Source organism: Moschus berezovskii, chromosome 2 (genome assembly GCF_049115385.1).
Source record: "Moschus berezovskii isolate FMDL1 chromosome 2, NW_MosBer_1.0, whole genome shotgun sequence".
NCBI lineage: Eukaryota > Metazoa > Chordata > Mammalia > Artiodactyla > Moschidae > Moschus > Moschus berezovskii.
In genome coordinates, this window is record NC_142461.1 from 25,369,418 (window position 1) to 25,393,562 (window position 24,145).

Below are 24,145 nucleotides of genomic sequence, written 5' to 3' on the forward strand. Positions count from 1 at the left end.
ACTCCCGGAGTTCACTCAAACTCATGCCCATTGAGTCGCTGATGCCATCCAGCCATCTCATCCTCTGTCGTCCCCTTCTCCTCCCGCCTTCTATCTTTCTCAGCATCAGGGTCTAAAGAATGAGATAAAAGCAGAAGCGCTAACAGTTTGGCTCCCGCTACCTGGGTTTGCATATCACGCAGTCCCGGCTGCCTGCTAATAAGCGTCAGTCGTGTCTGACCCTGCGACCCCACGGACTGTAGCTCGCCAGGCTCCTCTGTCCATGGGAGTCTCCAGACAAGAATACTGGAGAGGGTTTCCGCGCCCTGTCCAGAGGATCTTCCCCACCTAGAGATGAACCCAAGTCTCTTGGCTCTCCGGCACTAGCAGGAGGACTCTTTTATCCCTAGCGCCACCTGGAGCTGCCTGAGACCTCGCCTTCTCACATTCTCACTCCCCCGCAAGAGGCGTCTCCATCTCTAGGTCCCGCCTCCTCCACGCACTCGCCCCCCCTTCGCCCCGCCCACCTAGCTGGCCGTCCTCCTTCCGTAAAGTGTTGGAGGCGTGAGGACCTTCGCGGGCTGTTCATCTTACTGCCTGTCAAACCCTCGCCCATTCTATCCAAGTATGTCACCTTTTTCGGCCTCCAGATTATTCTCCCAATGAATTAGATTTAATGAGCTTCATGGTGGTAACTCACCTGCTTTCAAATGAAAATCGAGAGGAGGAACTGTGAGAATAAGACCGGCAATATTCAAGACAGCCCGCACGGAAGCGTCGGGTCCTACACACAGCCCGGTCGCCGAGCCCGGGTCCGCGCCCCGCGCAGGCGCAGTGGGCCGGACTCGCCATGCCGACTGTCAGCGTGAAGCGAGATGTGCTCTTCCGAGCCCTGGGCAGGACCTACAGTGAGTGCGCGCCTTGTAGCCTGTGCTCTCCGCCTCTCCTCGGAGGCTGGGACCCTCTTGCAAAAAGGCATTGTGGCCACGTTTATGCTGCGCGCAGGTTTTGGCCTCTGGCGTTCGGGGTCCAGCTAGGGTAGGCCAACCGCGGATGTCGCCTTTGGGAACAGAGTTTGCCGCGGGTGTCAGGGCAGGACCCGCATGTGCTGGGCTCGCAGTGTCATTCACTCACCGGTCTCTTACGGAGCACCTTCGGCGTACCTGATGCCAGGGGGTAGAACAGGAATGAAGCTCCGGATAGCATTCCAAGTGTAGTCAGTGGAGTGCAAGAAGAGCGCTCTGGGAACTCCATTTGTGAGCAGGAACAGGGGGGACAGCTTGCTTTTCTTCCTAGTTTTATTTTTATTCACGTTTACCTAATGCCGGTTATGTGCCAGGCATTGTTCTTGCTGCTGCTGCTGCTGCTAAGTCACTTCAGTCGTGTCCGACTCTGTGTGACCCCTTAGACGGAAGCCCATCAGGCTCCCCGGTCCCTGGGATTCTCCAGGCAAGAACACTGGAGTGGGTTGCCATTTCCTTCTCCAATGTGTGAAAGTGAAAAGTGAAAGTGAAGTCGCTCAGTCGTGTCCGACCCATAGCGACCCCACGGACTGCAGCCTACTAGGCTCCTCCATCCATGGGATTTTCTAGGCAAGAGTACTGGAGTGGCATGCCATTGCCTTCTCCGGCATTGTTCTTGGCGTTTTGGAAATACAGCGGTGCACAGGGCGCATAAAGTCCACTACGTTCACATTCTGATGAAAGGGGCAGATAATAAAATCTGCTTAGTAACTGATGCTGGTTTGGATAATGTTAAATGCTAGAAGGGAAACAAAAAAGATACTGTGTTTGGAAAAACGTTAATTAGGTGGTAGCCTGTGGGCTGAGCCCTGAGTGACGAGGAGTCGACTCGGTGGACCTAGTCTTCAGGCTGCCCTTCATCTCTTCAGTTTTAAAAAAACACTGCTACTGAAAAAAAAAGGGGGAAATATAAAGTACACTTATCAATTATTCTATACATGTCGCAGTTGAAATGACATCTGCCGTGTCCAGTGTATCAGCTTGTGTAACGACTGTGATAATTGGTTTGTGAGAGCAGTTTTTAGTTCAGGGGCTCATTATAGCAACCCCCTCAGGTACTGCTCCCTACAATAAGGCACTATTGTGGAAATAAAGTTAGCTTTTAAAAACTAAAAGCTCTTCAGGTGTACTTCTAGATACTGTGGTGCAGCTAAGCCTTGAACAGTCCAAGTTTGAACTGAGCGGGTCCACTTATAGAAGGTTTTATCTTCAGCAGTAAATACTGAGGTTCTGCATAATTTGTGGTTGTTGAATCCTCCCATGTAGACCACAGGAGGGCCGGCCGTAAGTTATACAGAGATTTCCAACCTGGTGGAGGGATCGGAGCCCAGATCCCTGCCTCCTTCAAGGGTTACCTGTATTCTTAAAGTGTTATTCTCCCTAGTCTTTTGTCCTTGTTGTTTTGTCGCTAAGTCATGTCTGACTCTTTTGCTTCCCCTTGGACTGTAGCCCTCCAGACTCCTCTGTCCATGGGATTTCCCGAGAATCCTGGGAGGTGGGTTGCCATTTCCTTCTCCAGAGGATCTTCTGCACCCAGGGATGGATCCTGAGTCTCCCACATTGGCTCTTTACCACTGAGCCCCCTGGGAAGCCCAATATTTCCTATGTCCCTGAAAAGAGATGTAATTCTCTTGTCCTCTAAACGGGGCTTTTATTCTCTACACTGTTTATTTCATGCTATGCTTTTTTATATTTCTTACCATCTTTCTAAACCGTATTCTCACTAATTGTTTAAGATATATCTGAATTACACACGATGGTATGTAGCAAAATCTGTTCAGTCCAACCGTGGTAAATTTCCACTTGGATATCCATATCTGGCAAAGTAAGAAATAATCTAGGTTTTAAAAAATGGTAAGATTTATAGCTTATTTCCCATCATCTGATGTTTTATTCTCTAGCTGCCCTCTCCCTTTTTTTCATATTGAGAGACATCAGGTAAACTTGATTATTCATAAATATCTGTCGACTGCTGGCTCATTAAAGTTTCACTCAGGAGGATTGATGTTGGTGTACTTCAGACAGTTCAGGAATAATAGTCATCATTATTTTATATTTCACGTGTTCTTAATCTTTTAAATGTTAATTGAATTAAGGTCAGATTCTGTACCGCTGAGCCATCAGGGAAGCCCTCAAGCTGCTTTTATTCTATTCATTTTGCTCTTCTGGGGCGGTTTTGTCTCATTAGTCCATCTTTTTTTAATCACCTTTCTGTTAAGATGTTTTCCTCTTGCTACTCATTTTCTTGTTGACTGATTTGTTTTCACTGTTCTTCAATTCTGGTCCTGTCTTGCCTTGGTATAATTGCTGGCAGTGCTGCTAGAGCCACTTCTGTATATCATGTAAACCCCAAAGATGTAGTTACTTAGGGGTGTCATTTTGTTAGAGGGAATTATTAAACATGATTTATTATTGGTTCTTCCTTGCGTTTAAATGGTGAAATACAGCTGAGAGGAATAAAACAAATTGTCTGATAATTAGGACTCAATAAAGGATTCAGTATATTTTAATGATTCTGAACAATTTGGTCAGTAACCGTTTAGTTATCTATAGATAATCCTCAAATTTAGCACCTTAAAACAATGGTCATTTGGTATATGTTTCTGAGGCTCAAGGATTGGGGAGTGACTTAGCTGAGTGGTTCTAACTTTCACCTGGTTGTAGTAAAGGTGTCAGGTCTATACTCATCTCAAGGTCTAATGGGCTGGAGAGTCTTAATTCCAAGTTCACTCAAGTGCTTGTTGGCAGACAGCAGTTCCTTGCTGAGTTTTGGTCAGAGATTTCAGTGCTTCCCACCTTGACCTCTCCATAGCACTGCTTGCAACATGGTGACTCGTTTGTCCCGGAGTGAGAGGTCCAGGAGAGCAGATAGTCAAGAGAGAGCTCACAATAGAAGCCATAGTTTTTCCTAATGTATCAGAAGTGATATACCATTCCTGGCCATATTCTCTGGGTCACAGAAACCAATTCTGGCACTGTGCAGGTGGAGACTGCAAAGGATGTTGGTACCAGAAGACCAGAGGCAAGTGTTCTTGGACACCTCTTGGGAACTGACTAGTACTGTCTGTCCTGTGGCCCCCAGTGATTCATGTTCCTCCCACATGCAACATACGCTCCCTCCCAAAGAAGTGTCATCACATTACAGCAGCAGCTCAGAATCCAGTCTCTTCATCTAAATCAGGTCCAGTTGCGGACGAGGCTCTTCAGTGTAGTTCCCTAAGTGCAGCTCCTCGAGTATCATTACTCTTGACCCGAGAGACTGAAGAGACAGGTTACCTGCTCCACCTGCCCTAACATACAGGGGTAAGACAGGTCTAGGACATTGTTCTTCAAAAGAGAAAGATGAGAGACACAAAAGAGTTACTGGTCCATGGTAGTTCTGAAATTGAGCTGGTAAATGATGGAGATGCTTGATTAGAACTGCAGGCCTGGGACCTTTGTCCTTGGTTCTGCCCTACCCTCTAGTCTCTTGGTTCTACCCTCTGAGTGATGCTCGTCACTTTATTTTTTTGGTGAAAGGAAAGCACTCTTTACAGCTGATTGGTTTTCCTAGTCTTCTTCCCACTAACAGATTTTTGGGTATTCATTTCTTCCCATCTCTGTCCCTTTTAGCCCCAGCTTGCAATGTTTGTGCATATGTATTTCTTTAAAAAAAGAAAAACAAAAAAACTCTGGCTCTTCAGTCAGTTTTGTTGGTTTCCACTTCCTTGGTCAAAAGCCACAATACCCACGAATCTCTGAAATAAGCTGTTTTGTACCTTGGGCTTCTGCTGACACAGTGCTCTTATTTAAACTCAGTTGTGTGGCTGAATAAATTTGTGAGGCCAATCCTTCATTTCTTGATCCATAGTGCCTTTTGTCTGAATGATGTTTTTGATTTTGCTGAGTCTCAAGAGTTTACAGTCACACCCTTGATTTCATCTTTAGTCCATGTCTCCCTGGCAATACTCTGGATTTGCTCTTAGCTCTGAAGTCATTTTTTAATCTTAGCATTTGTTACATCTGGGGAGACTGAGAATTTTTAAAACCGTCAAGTCCCAGCTCCTTTTTATTTCCTAGTCTTCATCTCTTTTCTCACATTATAAACCAGGCGACACTGTCAGCCCTGGACGGAAAGCTTAGTTAACATCACCCTGTTCAGTGGGTACTTTTTTCTGTTCCTGTAACCGTCAGCAACAATGTTGCTAAGCTTTGCATCTACTTAAAGAGGATGCCGAAGAATTGATGCTTTTGAACTGTGGTGTTGGAGAAGACTCTTGAGAGTCCCTTGGACTGCAGGGAGATCCAACCAGTCCATTCTAAAGGAGATCAATCCTGGGTGTTCATTGGAAGGACTGATGCTAAAGCTGAAACTCCAATATTTTGGCCACCTCATGCGAAGAGTTGACTCACTGGAAAAGTCTCTGATGCTGGGAGGGATTGGGGGCGGGAGGAGAAGGGGATGACAGAGAATGAGATGGCTGGACGGCATCACCGACTCTGTGGACATGAGTTTGAGTGAACTCCGGGAGTTGGTGATGGACAGGGAGGCCTGGCATGCTGTGATTCTTGGGGTCGCAAAGAGTCAAACACGACTGAGTGACTGAACTGAAAGAGGATGCCGGGTCTGTCAGTTTCCAGTAACACTTCCTCACTTTCCTCCATATCCTTACCTGCCTCCTTGTCGGAGACTGAGGCTTCAAATAACAGCTTTGTCAGGCACTTGAGGTTTTACTTACACTGTCAAAGCCCACCTCCTGACTCCAGAGCCTTTCTTGGTTTTGTTCCTGCAGCACTGCACTTCCAGGGACCGAAGTCTGTGTTAGTTATTTACTGCTACAGCACTGATTACACCGGTACTTGCTGCTGCTGCTGCTAAGTCGCTTCAAAGGCTAAAATGACAAGCCTTTATTATTTCGCACAGTTTCTGAGAGAGGAATCGAGGGAGGAGTGGCGTAGCTGGGAGAACTGGCCGTGGGTCTCCCACCAGGCTGCAGGCAAGCTTTCAGCTGGGTGTGCAGTCATCTTAAAACTTGGCTGGGCTGGACAGTATGCTTCCAGGTTCATTCATGTGGTCGTTTGAGACCTCAGTTAACAGGGTGTGAGCACCAGGAGGAGGGATCTCTGGGGCCTCTGTCACCTCCTGCCCTAGTTAATGATACCCCTCACCTACGCGTTCACCCCAGGGACACACCAGGGACCTGGGAGCCATCCTACACGCCTCCTGCTCACTCACTCTTCCCACCTCCCAGTCAGCCTTTGAGCCTTACAGATTCTGCCTTCCACATTTCTCACATTCTTCCTTCTCCCTCTCACTCACTGCTGCTGCTTTAATGAATTCCTCACTGTCTCACTGGTTTGCAGTAGATTCTCTGCTCCAGTTCGTCTGCCGCCCTGCCACCATTCTTTTTTTTTTTGGCTGCACCATGCAGCACATAGGATCTTAGTTCCCTGACCAGGGATCGAACCTGTGTCCCCTGCATTGGGATTGCAGTCTTAACTACTGGGGATGCCAGGGAAGTCCTCTGCCACCATTATTTAAAGCAGGGGTCCCCAACCTCTGGGATCGAAAGCCTGATTTTCTGAGGTGGTGCTGATGTAATAAAAAGAGAAATAAAGTGCACGATAAATGTAATGTGCTTGAATCATCCCCCTAGGTCTGTGGAAAAAATTGTCTTCCACAAAACCGGTCCCTGGTGCCAAAAAGGTTGGGCACCGCTGCTCTAAAGTGCAGATCTGATCATGCGGTTTCCCCGCTGGAAGTCCTGGAGTGTAACTCCCCGTCGCCTCAGGCAGGACAGAGGGCAAATCCCTTGGCATCAGGAGCTGACTTCTCTCTACTTCTTCCATCATCTCTCTTCCTGACAGGAGTCTCATGCAGCATTCATATGGAACTTGCCAGATTTCTCATGCTATTGTCTCTCTCACTCCCCATGGTCCCTGCCTAATGGACTCCTTTCTGTGAAGTCTTTACTGACCCTTAGTTGATGGCTTCCTTTGTGCCAACTCTGTACCTTGCACTTAACATATCTGTATTTACGTATCTGGTTTGTTTCCTGGAGTAGGGAGTAGTTACGGCAGGAATTGTGTTTTATTTATCTTTGTAGCCCTGGCACCTAGTATAGTGCCAACTCATAGAAGGTGCTCAATAAATGTTAACTTGAATTGAAGTTCACTGTCAGGGTCAGAAATCTTATGACCAGCTTAGCACTAGAATATACTGGTAATGATGGTTTGTGTTCCATTCTTCGTAACATGAAAACCCTGACAATGCTGTGTATCCGCTAGCAAAGCAAAGTAAGATATAGTTTTAAAGTAAGGAAGAGAACTATTAATTACTGCAGACCTACTGTGTTTCAGGACACTAGGTGAAGCCCATTATCTGCAGGAACTCTCCAACAGTTGCATGCATGGTTGTAAAATGCTACTTTATAAGGCAGAGGAATCAGAAAGTTTCCATAAGGTGCCAAGTTCTCAGGACTAGTGGAGCAGTCAGAAATTGAACTTGGATTGAATTGGCTCCAAAGCCAGCTGTCAGGCCCCCTCAGAGAATTTGAAATGATAGGGTTTATATGACACGATTCCATTGTTTTGGATCTGTGATTTGGACCCACTTTATATTAGATCCCGGCTTGCAAATTGTTTTTCTTAATAAATGTAAGCTCTGCAGTGCTTACAATCAGGTAATCTGATTCTAAGCTGATATTAGTTAGGTGAATCAGCCCTTTATTTAATAATTTTGTTTTTCTTTCTTTAAAAATTGTTTTTGGTCAAGCTTTTTTTGTTTTTAAATGGTGATATCTGATGCCTGATATCTAGGATGCTTGGTGTAAGACAGTTAAAAAGATGCAGTATTTATGTGCTATTTGCATTTGTACTGAAAAGATTAAAATTTGTAATCTCTTTTTTTTTCCTAGCTGATGAAGAATTTGATGAACTGTGTTTTGAATTTGGACTGGAACTTGATGAAATTGTATGTATTAGATATTTCTTTAATATTCTAAGTTCATTACATTTTATCTTTGTTACCTTACGGTTAGACTAAGAGGAAACATTGTGGGCCCTGGTGGTTTCTGTGTTCTCTGTGTTATGAGACTAAGCTCTGATCCTAAGAATGTTGCTAAAATCTCTAAAGGGGTTCATGCCTTTATTAGGATGCAGTCCCTTCGAGTCATCAGGAAGGGGTCTGGGAGCAATGGAAACTGAGCTTCAGTCAGAGTTGCTGTCTCCTTGGCCTCTGGCTCCTCCTCCTCCATTTCCTCTGAGCCCCATCCCACCTTCCTCCCGTGCCTGTTCCAGTGTTAATTCATTCTTCACTTGTCACTCTGTACATTGATCTTGTAAAATGATCTCCTGCCTTTTGAAGAATTGCTTGTAAAAATGATTTTGAAACATTTTCCTGGTCTTTTCATTGTACAATGATTAAAACATTTGAAAAATAGCTTTATTTACCAAATAGATAACTAATATTGATTATGTGTTAGGGACACTGTACTTGTAACTAAAAAAGACAGCTTAATATTTCTCTGGTAATTAGTGTTATTTTTTCCCCCAAGTCGTCTTAATCTCTTTGGTGTATAATAACACTATAAGGTTAAAAAAAACCTTCAGACCAACAAAAACCTGCATTGTCTTGCCTTATTTTTCCTGCTGCTTCTTTACAAACGTTACAAAAAGAACTTTTTTAATGTTAACGAGCATCTGTATGCTTGAGAAGTCAGCTGAGATTTCTATCAGTTCAGTTCAGTTCAGTCACTCAGTCGTGTCCGACTCTTTGCGACCCCATGAATCACAGCACGCCAGGCCTCCCTGTCCATCACCAGCTCCCCCGGAGTTCACTCAAACTCAGGTCCATCGAGTTGGTGATGCCATCCAGCCATCTCATTCTCTGTCATCCCCTTCTCCTCCCGCCCCCAATCCCTCCCAGCATCAGAGTCTTTTCCAGTGAGTCAACTCTTCGCATGAGGTGGCCAAAGTATTGGAGTTTCAGCTTTAGCATCAGACCTTCCAATGAACACCCAGGATTGATCATTTCTATAGTATATATTAAATTATTATTAATTTTATTAGAACTCGAAATTGTGTTTGAGGCTTTGTAATAACTAAGCATTGGACTGAAGATCAGAATACTTGCTGTGGAATCATGGACATTACGTTGCCTCTCTGGGCCTGTTTTTCATCTGTGATATAAGGAGTTTACATGTATGATCCTTTCAGGGATCCCTGTAGATCCCTCTGGGCTTCCCTGGTGGCTCAGATAGTAAAGAGTCTGCCTGAAGTGCAGGAGACCCAGGTTCAATCCCTGGGTCAGGACGATCCCCTGACCTGGAGAAGGAAATGGCAACCCACTCCAGTATCCTTGCCTGGAGAATCCCATGGACAGAGGAGCCTGGCAGGCTTACAGTTCATGGGGTCTCAAACAGGTAGACACGTCTGAGGGACTAACGCTTTAACTTTCACTTTTCATAGATCCCTCTGGCTCTGAAGTGTCTGTGGTTATTGATTTCCATAACATTTTTGTTAGCATTGATAAACCCAGTCATCACCTGTGATCTTTGTATGGACTGAAATGCTAAAAATGGGAGAAGGCTTAGGCAGCCGTGTCTTTTTTGAAAAGGATCTCTAGTTACATTTTCTCCCCTTCTTTATATGGGTCCTGCCTGGAATCCAGCACCATCTTTCTTCACTAAAACATTAGCAATTTTGTTGACCCCTTTGATGGAACTCAGTTTAAATTCTAATTTCTCCTGCCTCTTCTCATATCCTCCCCGTCCCACCTCCATTTCTTTTCTCCCCTTCCTTTCCTGCCTCCTCTTCTTCCCCTTCCTCTTTTTCCTCTTTTTTTTAAGAAAAAAGCAACACATTTTTTACTTGAAGGATAATTATTTTACAATATTGTGTTGATTTCTGCCATACATCAACATTCTTTTTTTATTTTATTTTTAAATTTTCCCTAATTTTCACAGTATGCCTCCTAAGTTTGAGATGGCCAGTGAAGGTGTTCTTTGGAGCCCCTAGTCAAAAAGTAGTATGAGCCCTGGGCTTTTCCAACCTCCTGTGGACTCTGTGATTCCTCAGGTGTGACTCAGGTGCATAGTGTTCATTGAGGAAAGTGAATTCTTCAGCATGCTATACAAGTGTAGATTATGCTTCTTTGGGAAGTAATTTGAACTGCTCATGCTGTGGCAGTGGGAGAGCCCCATGTAAAACAAAGTACATCACATATTTTGATAGGAGTCCATCAGTTATTTTAGCAGATGATTTGTGACAGAAATAGCAGGAGTTCTAGTTAAGTGGGGATAACTTGTGGGTAATATTAACAGTTGGAGTATGACTTCTAAGGAATTTGATTGGAAATAAGTATATAGACAGTTTCCTGCCATGGTAAATGTAGAGAACAGAATTTAACTTCTTGGCAATGATTGTTTTTAAGAAAATCTCTACAGTGTGGTGATTGAGATATTCTAAACTTTTTACTTTTGCACTAAATTTATTCTAGTGGTATTTCTTCTCCTTTCTCCCTTGTTTGTTTTTGCTCTTGCTGCTCTGTACCCTTTATTGTCCTTAGACCTCTTCCCATTGTACCTATGGGTTGAGTGAGTGAGTGAAAGTCACTCAGTTGTGTCCAACTTTTTGCGACCCCATGGACTATACACCTATAATCCCTTCTGATTTACACCACAGCTTCCGATGATCTCTTCAAATGTTTTTGTTTGCTTTTATAGTATTATTCTCATTTTCATGTTGCTTCTAGTCTTGGCTGCCCATTGGTTCATTTCAGTCGCTCAGTTGTGTCCGACTCTTTGCGACCCCATGAACCGCAGCACGCCAGTCCTCCCTGTCCATCACCAATTGCCGGAGTCTACCCAAACCCATGTCCATTGAGTTGGTGATGCCATTCAACCATCTCATCCTCTGTTGTCCCCTTCTCCTCCTGCCCTCAATCTTTCCTAGTATCAGGGTTTTTTCAAATGAGTCAGCTCTTCGCATCAGGTGGCCAAAGTATTGGAGTTTTAGCTTCAGATCAGTCCTTGCAATGAACACCCAGGGCTGATCTCCTTTAGGATGGACTGGTTGGATCTCCTTGCAGTCCAAGGCACTCTCAAGAGTCTTCTCCAGCACCACAGTTCGAAAGCATCAATTCTTCGGCGATCAGCTTTCTTCACAGTCCAACTCTCACATCCATACATGACCACCGGAAAAGCCATAACCTTGACTACACGGACCTTTTCTTTTTTCTTTCTGTCTCTTTTTTTGCCCCCATTTCTTGGCTTGTGGGGTCTTAATTCCCTGACCAGGGATTGAACCCAGGCCTTCAACAGTGAAAGTGTGGCATCCTAACCTCTGGACCTCCAGGGAATTCCCAGAGTAGCTTTTATTTGGTGATTTTCCTTTACTTTGTCTCATTGACACTTTCGTTATTGCTGCCCTGTGTTCTCTTTGGTGTTTTCATTTTCTTTTGGATCAAGGATGGGCAAACCTTTTGTGCCAAATAGCAAGCTTTTGAAAGCTATATAGAGTCTCTGTCACAACTCAGCTGTTGCAGTATTGAAATAACAACAGATGAAATGTAAATGAATAGGTGTGACAATGTTTCAGTAGAACTTTATTTACAAAAACAAGTAGTAGGCAAAGTTTAGCCCACGCCTTGCTTTAGACAGCTTTCTGCTGCTCTGGAAAGAGAATGAATAATGTACTTACTTCTTTATAGGACTGATAATGACTTTTTTGAAAAAAATTTAGATTTATTTAGTTTTATTTTAATTTTGGGGTTTGTTTTAGACATCTGAAAAGGAAATTATAAGTAAGGAACAAGGTAACCAAAAGGCCCATGGGGCCTCTGATGTTGTTCTCTACAAAATCGACGTCCCTGCCAACAGATATGACCTGCTGTGTCTGGAAGGATTGGTTCGAGGACTTCAAGTCTTCAAAGAAAGGTAAGGGAGTATATTCATTAAACCTGTGGCTAAGTGGATTTCTTTTTTCTTTGCCTGTCATTATCAACAACCCTGTTTAAGTTTCTGAAAAAAAGCTTGTTGGACAGATGCACAGCTTTGGGTCTGCATGGAGAGCTGACTGGAGCTTGTAGATATAGCCATTTGAAAATTGAAAAAAAGAGTCATAGTCTTTCATTTGGGGAACATATTTTAAAACTGGAGTGGTTAATGATTTTATGGCTTCTTTAATAACTCCTTAGTGGGTTCATGTGAGTTCCTTCAGTAATCCAGTTGGAATAGATAGTTCATGGGGTTGGTTAATGGTTGGGAGAAAAGCAGAAGGATACATCTTTCTATGCTGTTTTCTTAAGAATTCTAAGGAAGCTCAGAAATGGAGCTTCCTGACTGGAAAACTGAAGATCTCATGACGGCTGTGGGCAAGTTAATTGACTTCTCTAGTTTCAATCTTGTAATTTATAATGAAGAATATTTTCAAGTCCCCTTCCGACTCTTCATGTGATACATATAGAAAATGATGAATGTGTAAAGTGAAAAAGAGGTGAAACAGTAAAGCTATCAAAAATAATTATTTTTTGATTACTTACCCATTATCTTGTTAGATGCAAAAGAATATGAGCCTTAGGCTGATAGGCTAGACTTTGAAACTATGAGGCTGTCAGATGAGAGACAGGTGTTGGTGAAAGGGTGGTAATAAGGCATTTGGTTAATAAGATGTTAAAATTTGAGGGTTGACGCAGTTGCTTCTCTGCATGACAGTCAGATGTTTGTTTTATTTTTTATTTGGTTGCTGTGGGTCTTCGTTGCTGTTCACAGGCTTTCCTCCACTTATGGAAAGTGGGGACTACCTCTATAGTTGTGGTGTGTGGGCTTCTCAGTGTGGTGGCGTTTCGTGAGTTGCGGGTTTGATCCTTGGACCGGGAAGATCTCCTGGAGAAGGAAATGGCAACCCATTCCTATATTCTTACCTGGGAAATCCCATGGACAGAGGAGCGTGGTGGGCTACAGTCCTTGGGTCGCAAGAGTTGGACAGGAGTTAACGACTGAACCACCGCCACCGTCTCTTGTTGTGGAGCACAGGCATAGGGGCGTCAGGAGTTACGTGCGTGTGCTCAGTAGTTGTGGCCCGTGGGCTGAATTGCACCGAGGTATGTGGAGTCTGCCCAGATCAGGGGTCGAATCCGTGTCCCCTTGCCTTGGCAGGCAGATTCTTATCCACTGTACCACCAGGGAAGTCCAGATGTTTATATTTTAGGGTCAGGGAGAGTCTGCTTACATTGTGTTTCCCAAACCTGCCTGATAGGAATTTAACAGGCACCTCATATGACTTTTATGAGAGAAAATTAGGAAAATGACTTAAAACCTTTGCTTCCCAAAGTGTGGACCAAGGACCAGCATCTGTAACACCTGGGAGCCTGTTAGAACTGCAGAATCTGCTTCTACCCAAGACCTCCTGAATCAGGATATATGCTTTAACAAATTCACCAGTTGATTGTAGGTATCTTGAGGTTTGAAAAGCACTGTTAAAACAATGGTTCCCACCCTCTCCTGATACAACAATTACCTGAACTATGCCTTCAGAATGTACCATTTACCTGGCCTTTCTCTTGAATATCCTGATTCATTAGGTCTAGGTGGGGCCAGACCATCTGTATTTGTAAGAAGCTCTGTTTTTCTGAGAAGTTCAAACTCATGGTTGGAATAAAACTTCAGTTCAGTCACTCAGTCGTGACCGACTCCTTGCGACCCCATGAATCACAGCACGCCAGGCCTCCCTGTCCATCACCAACTCCCGGAGTTCACTCAAACTCATGTCCACAGAGTCGGTGATGCCATCCAGCCATCTCATTCTCTGTCGTCCCCTTCTCCTCCTGCCCCCAATCCTTCCCAGCATCAGAGTCTTTTCCAGTGAGTCAACTCGTCTCATGAGGTGGCCAAAGTATTGCAGTTTCAGCTTTAGCATCAGACCTTCCAATGAACACCCAGGATTGATCTCCTTTAGAATGGACTAGTTGGATCTCCTTGCAGTCCAAGGGACTCTCAAGAGTCTTCTCCAGCACCACAGTTCAAAAGCATCAATTCTTCAGCGATCAGCTTTCTTCACAGTCCAACTCTCACATCCATACATGACCACGGGAAAAACCACAGCCTTGACTAGACGGACCTTTGTTGGCAAAGTAATGTCTCTGCTTTTTAATATGCTATCTAGGTTGGTCATAACTTTCCTTCCAAGGAGTAAGCGTCTTTTAATTTCATGGCTGCAGTCAGCATCCGCAGTGATTTTGGAGCCCCAAAAAATAAAGTCTGACACTGTTTCCACTGTTTCTCCATCTATTTCCCATGAAGTGATGGGACCAGATGCCATGATCTTCGTTTTCTGAATGTTGAGCTTCAAGCCAACCTTTTCACTCTCCTCTTTCACTTTCATCAAGAGGCTTCTTAGTTCCTCTTCACTTTCTGCCATAAGGGTGGTGTCATCTGTATATCTGAGGTTATTGATATTTCTCCCAGCAATCTTGATTCCAGCTTGTGCTTCGTCCAGCCCAGCGTTCCTCATGATGTACTCTGCATATAAGTTAAATAAGCAGGGTGACAATATACAGCCTTGACATACTCCTTTTCCTATTTGGAACCAGTCTGTTGTTCCATGTCCAGTTCTAACTGTAGCTTCCTGACCTGCATACAGGTTTCTCAAGAGGCAGGTCAGGTGGTCTGGTATTCCCATCTCTTTCAGAATGTTCCACAGTTTATTGTGATCCACACAGTCAAAGGCTTTGGCATAGTCAATGAAGCAGAAATAGATGTTTTTCTGAAACTCTCTTGCTTTCTCCATGATCCAGCGGATGTTGGCGATTTGATCTCTGGTGCCTCTGCCTTTTCTAAAACCTACTTGAACATCTGGAAGTTCACGGTTCACATATTGCTGAAGCCTGGCTTGGAGAATTTTGAGCATGACTTTACTAGCGTGTGAGATGAGTGCAATTGTGCGGTAGTTTGAGCATTCTTTGGCATTGCCTTTAATAAAACTTAAAGGTTATTTAATCCAGTCCCTCAGCTGATGTTTAATGCCTCCATACAGTTTGCTTAATTAAAGGTTTTCTAGTTTCTGCTGAGACTCCCAGTGATGGCAATATGCATTACCATGAGGCATCATAGCCCATTTAAAATGTGTTAACGACTGAGCGACTTCACTCACTGCAGTGTTCTTGCCTGGAGAATCCCAGGGACGGGGCAGCCTGGTGAGCTGCCGTCTATGGGGTCACACAGAGTCGGACACGACTGAAGTGACTTAGCAGCAGAAATGTGTTAGAATGTTTGTTAGGATTTTATTTTTATTTATTTATTTATTTTTTTATTTTAGGATTTTATTTTTAAATACTCAGCCCAAATTTGACTTGCTGTAACTTTAACCCATTGTCCTACTTCTGTGCATTTGTATACTTTCTATACACAGAATAAATTAGTTTCAAATGTTTTGATTAGTAATGAACATGTTTATTTTAATATTTTAGGATAAAGACGCCAATGTATAAACGGGTAATGCCTAAAGGAGAAATCCACAAGTTGATCATCACAGAAGAGGTAATCAGGATCAATTCTTATTTTTCGTTTAAAAACATCCCTTGTGTGTATATATCTCTAAGGTGCGACAGAGCCAACCCTTCTGCCAAATGTAGTTTTCTTTGATCATTATATATTTAGCCTTTAGCTCTGAAAAACTGTCATTTTGTTTTTACCAAAAAGTGAAAGGGAACAGCATCTGTTTTTTGAGAATAATTTTGGAAAATAACAGCCAAATGTTTGTTTAAAATACTTTTGAGATAATTTTTAAATTGTGATATGTTAATAATATTTAGAAAGAAAATCTCTTGGGGAGAGGCTGTTTTGGTAGAAATACTATGAGCAAACCACTTGAGAGGTTAATTTTTTTAATCAATAATTCAGTAAATTTTCAGAGATCTTGCTGAAATGTAAATTCAACGAGGACAGTGACTTCATCTCCTGTCACCACTGTATTTTACTGTTGATTGAATGAAAATTTGTGACAGTTGACTTTGTGTTACAAGATGTTGTTACAAAGAAAAGCCTTCATATTTACCATCTCTACTGATAAAATGAATTTCAGACAGCTAAAATACGCCCGTATGCTGTAGCAGCGGTTCTCCGAAACATAAAGTTTACAAAAGATAGATATGACAGCTTCATTGAACTTCAGGAGAAATTACATCAGAACATTTGCAGGTTTGTGAATGTATCTCTTGCTCTCTTGCTCTCTTGCTTCTCCCTCTTTCTCCTTCTTCCCTCCCCTTCTCTCTTCCTCTTTTCCTCCCTCTTTCCTTTCTCCCCCCTACCCCCACAGACTTGAAAAAAAATTTTCTAAAGTAAGAGTATGTGAGAATAACAAGCAAGTTTAATGAAATTTAAATTTAAGTAAGTTTAATTTGGGAGGTTTCCGTGTGGCTCAGACGGTAAAGAATTACCTGCAATGTGAGAGACCTCAGTTTGATCTCTGAGTTGGGAGGATTCCCTGGAGAAGGGAATGGCAATACACACCATCTCCCGGAGCTTGCTCAAAGTCATGTTCATTGAGTGGGTGATGCCATCCAACCAGCTCATCCTCTGTCCTCCCCTTCTCCTCCTGCCTTCTATCTTTCCCAGCATCAGGGTCTTTTCTAATGAGTCAGCTCTTCTCATCAGGTGGCCAGAGTCTTGGAGCTTCAGCCTTAGCATCAGTCCTTCCAATGAACACCCAGGATTGATCTCCTTTAGGATGGACTGGTTGGATCTCCTTGCAGTCCAAGGGACTCTCAAGAGTCTTCTCCAACACCACAGTTCAAAAGCATCAATTCTTTGGCGCTCAGCTTCTTTATAGTCCAACTCTCATATCCACAGGCTTCCCACGTGGCTCGGCTGGTATAGAATCCACCTGCAATGTGGAATACCTGTGTTTGATCCCTTGGTTGGGCTACCGACTCCAGTATTCTGGCCTGGAGAATTCCATGGACTGTTTAGTCCATGGGGTCTCAAAGAGTCGGACCCAACTGAACGACTTTCACTTTCACTTTCTCATATCCATACGTGACTACTGGAAAAACCATAGCTTTCACTATACAGACCTTTGGTGGCAAAGTAATGTCTCTGCTTTTTAATATGCTGTCTAGGTTTGTCATAACTTCTCTTCCAAGGAGGAAGTGCCTTTTAGATTTAAATAACTGAATTTTCTTATTCTGTCTTTAACATTGCTATACATCATTTCCCATACAGCTCCCTTTAGTGTGATGATCTTCAGATCAGTTTAATTCCTCAACTCCTAAAGGTCAAGGAAGGTAACAGTGGGAGTCCTTGAACTAATGTCAGTTTTTCAAAAATCCTAATAAAAGTTACTGATAGGAAACATCAGTCTTTAGCTAACATACCAAGTTTTTTTGTGTGGTCCTAAAATATAGCAACATAAATTACCTCATGCTAATCAAAGGTATGATTAATAGTTATGTATGTCTTGAGTATACAAGAAGAGAAGGCAATGGCAAGCCACTCCAGTACTATTGCCTAGAAAATCCCATGGATGGAGGAGCCTGGTTGGCTGTAGTCTGTGGGGTCGCTAAGGGTCGGACACGACTGAGCGACTTCACTTTCACTTTTCACTTTCACACATTGGAGAAGGAAATGGCAACCCACTCCAGTGTTCTTGCCTGGAGAATCCCAGGGACGGGGGAGCCTGGTGGGCTTCCGTCTATGGGGTCACACAGAGTTGGACACGACTGAATTGACTTAGCAACTTAGCAGCAGCATGTCTTGAGTATAAAAGGAAAAAAATAATTCTTCTTTTTTAGTAATTGCAGTGATTGCAGTTTGGTAAACTGTGGAAACTAAAAGAGGCTTGTGTGTAAGGGATGGGCTGGAGATAGGATTGGGAGGAGACCTTGGGTGTTTTCTGCTGGTGTGAAAAATATTTTAAAAATAAAACACCTGTGGTTAAGTTTACAGTTTCTTTTCTTGAAACATTTTTGAGTACATGGTAGAAGAAGCTTTTTCTAAGATTCTGAATAACATTTATTCCAAGTTTTATAAAAACAATCTATTTGTCGTCTCGCAAATATGTCACTCTTAAGCAAAACAATAAGAATTTAAATATAGTTTCACCATATAGGACAAGATAGAGGATTTTTGATAAGCATTGATATAACTAGTAAGTACTTGAGCCCTGTCATCTATTCTGGTCATTTGAAGAATCTAATTTTTATCTAAATTGTAAGGCATTTCCTTACTTAATTCAGCTTTAAGTTGTGTTTTATGCAGTATTTCTGGAAATCATGAGCTTTTTCTAAGGGGAGGTATAAATTATATCCTAATACTCTGATACCGGAGAAGGCAATGGCAAGCCACTCCAGTACTCTTGCCTAGAAAATCCCCTGGACGGAGGAGCCTGGTAGGCTGCAGTCCATGGGGTCGCTACGAGTCAGACATGACCGAGCGACTTCACTTTCACTTTTCACTTTCACACATTGGAGAAGGAAACGGCAACCCACTCCAGTGTTCTTGCCTGGAGAATCCCAGGGACGGCGGAGCCTGGTGGGCTGCCGTCTATGGGGTCACACAGAGTCGGACACGACTGAAGTGACTCAGCAGCAGCAGCAGCAATACTCTGATATGCCAGAGTCAGTAAATCCTAATTTGTGTTTTTCAAGAGATACAATCATTTCACTTAAATTATAAGTGATTTGCAGTAGACTTTTGTTGGCATGAAGTGGTTGGTCTTCCCTTATTATCCTTTCATAGCTGCAGTATGGGTATCAGTATCACTCTTTTATGCCCGTGTCTTCTCTGTTTTTCCCCTTTGATCAGTGTAGCTAGAAGTTGTTTAACCAGTTTAACCAGTGGATATCTTTGTGTGTCAGTTTTCACAGAACTAGCTTTTGGTTTCATTGACTTTTCTCTGCTTTTGTGTGTGTGTGTGTGTGTGTGTGTTTCTGTCTAGCTTTTGGTTTCATTGACTTTTCTCTGCTTTTGTGTGTGTGTGTGTGTGTGTTTCTGTCTAGCTTTTGGTTTCATTGACTTTTCTCTGCTTTTGTGTGTGTGTGTGTGTGTGTTTCTGTCTAGCTTTTGGTTTCATTGACTTTTCTCTGCTTTTGTGTGTGTGTGTGTGTGTTTCTGTCTAGCTTTTGGTTTCATTGACTTTTCTCTGCTTTTGTGTGTGTGTGTTTCTGTTTTTGTTGATCACATAGTGTCCTGTCTAGGGCTCGTTAGTCCTTACTACTGAGGCAAGACCTTGTCTTACTTTATCCATGGTCCCTGTGAAAGATGGGCTTTTCAGACTGTGTGAGCACTGTTGCGTTGGATGGTCCTTTCCCTGGCTTTGGGTGATTTCCTCATGTGCTCACACTGATCGATACTCAGCAAGTTCTTGAGGGGGCCCCTCTGTGGATCGCAGAGCTCTCTGTCTGTGTCACTCTGTCATCTCTAGAACTCTGTGTGGCGACCTCTGGCCGCCATCTTGGTCTCCCTAGACTCTCAGCTGGGTCTCTTCAACATAGGGAGTTCACTGGGCTCCTGCCTGACCCTGTTTCCTGCCCTGTGACTTGAAGTCCCTCCGGGCAGTCATAGGGCATAGCTTACCTGTTTACCATCTCTCATCTCCCTTCTCTCTTTCCTGTCCTTCATCGCCTGAGGTCCAGTGCCGGCCTTAGAAACCATTGTTGTATCTGTGTCTTCCCTCTTGTGTGATTGTGTCAGGCAAGAGAGTAAACCTAGTTTCTGTTACTCCTGGAAGTATCCAGCAAACTTTTTACTTCAATTGTTTTATTGTTTATCTCTATAGACTCTCTTTGGTTCCTTTTTAACGAAGTTTCTTTTTTTTTCGCTCAGTTCTTTCAATTGCTGCTTTTTCACAGCAAGACTTTACCAAAATTTTTGCCAGTATAATAAGTAGAATCTTGATTTCTATTTTTAGTTTTCATATCTTTTTATTTGGGGGATATTAATCCTTTTTCTCACCTATGTCGTAGACCTTTTCTCTCAGTGTCTTTTGACTTTTGGGGTGTTTTGATTGTGTAAAGTTTACAGTTTGGGTATAGTCAATATTTATCAGTCTTCCTATATGACTTTTATGTCTTAAGGGATGTCCTGCTCCACAGTTTTAATTAAGCATTGTTCATCTATGTTTTCTCTGAATAATGTTTATGGTTCCTTGTTTATGTGTATGTATGCGTGTATGTACCTGTGTTTGCTGTTTGTTTTTCAAAATGCATAGCTCTCTGACCCGTCCAGAATTTTTTTGTGATTCGCTTGAAGTTGAAATTTAGTGACATTTTTGAGACACTGTTTTCAGATTAAGAAACCAACATTAATGTCCAAGAAAACATGGATTTTCTTACCCATGGGTTTATCAGCTGCTGATTTATCTAAACTCGCTGGACCATTGTAGTAGCTTTTTTTGTAGTGATATTTAAAAAATTTGTGTGGTGATTTGAAAATCCAGGTCATCTTAGCACTGATTATTATGGGTTGGTTTGTTGGGACTATATTGTGTTTCCCTTTTTTCATATGCACTGCTTTCTGACTGTGTACAGAATATCTTGTTATGGTAGAGGCTTTTGATTTTGTTCTTTTTCTCTGAGGAGTGATTTCTGTTGCAGGCCGTGGGTATATTTCTACCTGTGCTGACTTCTCAGGTGGTGCAGTGGTAAAGAATCCACCTGCCGATGAAGGAGATGCAGGTTCAATCCCTGGGTTGGAAAGATCCCCTGGAGAAGGGAATAGCTACCCATTCCAGTATTCTTGACTGGGATATCCCATGGACAGAGGAGCCTGGCAGGCTACAGTCCATGGGGTTGCAAAGAGTTGGACTCAACTGAGCATGCACACATTTGATGCTAGTATATAAATATATAACTCATTGAGTAAAGTAACACTCCCTCTAGACTTGTCAACAGCTCTGTTCAGGTCACCCATTAAAATTCTAGTCGCCTGTCGTAGAGATTGAACAAAAAAAATTTATTCAGTTAGTTGATGTATAATGCTGTGTTAATTTGAGGTTGACCAAAATTTGTTTCAAAAAATTTTCAAAGCTATTTCATAGTTCATGTAATGTGGACTCAACACATTCCTTGATAACTAATGATTTTATCCATTTGATATTTAGTTTAGACCTACATAGTCTAAAACACATTTGAAGCCTTCTTCAGTTTAGTTCAGTCGCTCAGTCGTGTCTGACTGTCTGCGACCCCATGAATCACAGCACGCCAGGCCTCCCTGTCCATCACCAACTCCCGGAGTTCACTCAAACTCATGTCCACAGAGTCGGTGATGCCATCCAGCCATCTCATTCTCTGTCGTCCCCTTCTCCTCCTGCCCCCAACCTTTCCCAGCATCAGAGTCTTTTCCAGTGAGTCAACTCGTCGCATGAGGTGGCCAAAGTATTGCAGTTTCAGCTTCAGCATCAGTCCTTCCAATGAACACCCAGGATTGATCTCCTTTAGAATGGACTGGTTGGATCTCCTTGCAGTACAAGGGCCTTCTTAAGAATATCATAAATTCTGATTTGAGTTTCTCTGTTTGGATTGCCTATTGGAAAGCTTAGAGCCAAATTTGTAATCTTCCGTAATAAGACTATAGGCCTTGAGATTCTAATTTAGTATTGGCATTGTTCCTGGCTCCATTTTATATCCCTACTTCTGTTTCTTTCTTGCCTACTTTATAGCTTTAAGTTCCTAAAATTACCTTAAATCCTTTGTAGATAAGTTGTAGAACAAATGAAATTAATAGCTCTTGAAATTTCCTTATTCAGTTTTAAATGTTATTCTTAGTTCTTAAAATTAATTTCCATTAATAAAGCAATATAGTTGTGTGACAGGAAATTTAGGAAAATATAGAAAAGCCAAAAAACAGAGGAGTTTTTGGGTAGTTTATTCTAACTTAATAAAACATTTATGTTTACTTGAGGACATTAGAGGAAATAGGATAAAGGGAAATATGATTAAAAAAAAGATAAAGGGTATGTTAATGTCCTATTAATAATAACATATTACTTGGGAAAACTAGTAGAAGGAATTTCAGCTACTAAAACAATGTGTTTTTAGTAGCTTTATAATTTCTTATATTTTTAGTGGTTGTAAAGGTGTCATATAGTAACAGACTATTTTAAGGAATTATCTCAAAATAATTTTTAAAAACCTGTAGTCTTAAATTTTGAGATCTTCAAATCTCTTTACTCTTTCTCTCTCTCCCTCCCCCTCTCCACATTTAGGAAAAGAGCCTTGGTTGCTATTGGAACCCATGATTTGGACACTTTGTCAGGTCCATTTACTTACACTGCAAAGAAGCCTTCTGATATCAAATTCAAGCCTCTAAATAAGAGCAAAGAGTATACAGCCTGTGAACTGATGAACATATACAAGGTAAAGGTTGTTTTATATTGATGTAATATCTCTGCATAAATCGTGAAATTCCTCCAAAATCAAGTTATAGTTAGGGTGATGTCATGAGTGCTTTTGAAAAAATAACAGTGTCTGGACTCCAACCCAGAGATACTGGTTCATTTGATCTAGAGTGAGTTCTGGCTCTAGTTTTATTATTACTTTTTTTAATCCTTTCAGATGTTTGTAATGTATACCTAGGATTGAGAACCACTTACACAGGTCTTACTGCATTGTAATATTCATCAGTTCAGTTCAGTTCAGTCGCTCAGTCGTGTCCGACTCTCCGCGACCCCATGAATCACAGCACGCCAGGCCTCCCTGTCCATCACCAACTCCCGGAGTACACTCAAACTCATGTCCACAGAGTCGGTGATGCCATCCAGCCATCTCATTCTCCGTCGTCCCCTTCTCCTCCCGCCCCCAACCTTTCCCAGCATCAGAGTCTTTTCCAGTGAGTCAACTCGCCGCATGAGGTGGCCAAAGTATTGCAGTTTCAGCTTCAGCATCAGTCGCTCCAATGAACACCCAGGATTGATCAAAACTCATACAAATGTAATGCACAATAAGATTTAGCTAGATTTTATTTGTGTGTGTGTGTGTGTGTGGCATGCACTATTGCAAAGTGCCGGCCTCCCATGATTAGAACTTTAGAGTCTAGCAGTGAAAATGAGTTCCGTTGTCACTTTAAACTGCATTTAACAAACAGTAGAAGAGGTAGGTATCATTTGCAAAAAGCAGCTGTTATTGTTGGCCTGATTTGCAAGTGATTTTTTTCCTGTTTATCTAAATAGTTTTGTATGGTTTGTGTTTTGCTTAAGGTGATTCAGGCTTACTCTGCAAATCTGTTTTGAGTCTTAAAAAATAATTGTGGTCTCATCTTTCCTCAGTGGTAAAGAATCCGCCTGCTAGTGCAGGAGACATGGGTTTGATCCCTGGATTGGAAAGATCTCCTGGAGAAGGGAATGGTGACCCATTTCAGAATGCTTGCCTGGGAAATTCCATGGACAGAGGAGCCTGGTGGGCCCAGAGTCCATGAGGTCAACAAAAGAGTTGGATATGACTTAACGACTGAATAACAACTCATCTCTCCTCAGTAGGAGATGAGGCTATATGAAGATTCTGAGACATTATATTAGAAAATATCATACATTTAAAACTTTGAGGGCTGTTTTGTTATTTTTCTGATTTCCCCCCCCCCTCTTTTTATGCTAGGCATGTATGTAAACTAATTACACTGGTAGAAATAAGAAGCTGATTTTGTCTTAATTTTTTTCAGAATGACAACCAGCTTAAACATTATTTACATATAATTGAAAATAAACCTCTGTACCCCGTTATCTATGATAGCAATGGTGTCGTCCTTTCCATGCCTCCAATCATCAATGGTGAGTTATTTCTTAAGTACCATAGGTGTTTTGCCATTTCCTTCTTACTCTTTGTATTTCTGTGGAATTCTCAATTGTCTTGGCTGAATCAGTCGGGAGACTCAGTCTGAGAATCTCAGGTCTTTTGTGGATTTTATTGTAATAGTTCTTTTCATTTTTTCAATATTTCACTGGTGGTTTTTATATAATTTGTAAATGTATACCTACTTCTAGGGCTTCGCTGATAGTTCAGTTGGTAAAGAATCCTCCTTCAATGCAGGAGACCCAAGCTCAATTCCTGGGTGGGGAAGATCCGCTGGAGAAGGTATAGGCTACCCACTCCAGTGTTGGACTTCCTTGGTGACTTAGCTGGTAAAGAATCCACCTGCAGTGCAGGAGACCCCGGTTTGATCCCGAGGTTGGGCGGA

General features: G+C 42.4%; 1 protein-coding gene across 3 annotated transcripts in view; it reads left to right on the top strand.

The window, feature by feature from the left end:
• Positions 1-764: 764 nt before the first annotated feature.
• Positions 765-24,145, top strand: part of FARSB (phenylalanyl-tRNA synthetase subunit beta) — a 78,070-nt gene continuing 54,689 nt past the window's right edge. Inside the window, exons 1-7 of one of the 3 annotated variants that reach the window (XM_088845291.1) lie at positions 771-887; positions 7,898-7,953; positions 11,763-11,917; positions 15,448-15,517; positions 16,062-16,177; positions 22,182-22,332; positions 23,630-23,738. In XM_088845291.1, coding sequence (XP_088701417.1) covers positions 830-887; positions 7,898-7,953; positions 11,763-11,917; positions 15,448-15,517; positions 16,062-16,177; positions 22,182-22,332; positions 23,630-23,738 — 715 coding nt within the window. In that variant the 5' untranslated portion in view covers positions 771-829. Of the gene's footprint in view, positions 888-7,897; positions 7,954-11,762; positions 11,918-15,447; positions 15,518-16,061; positions 16,178-22,181; positions 22,333-23,629; positions 23,739-24,145 lie in introns of all 3 variants that reach the window. The other 2 variants (XM_055398756.2, XM_055398757.2) reach the window with 2 other exon arrangements.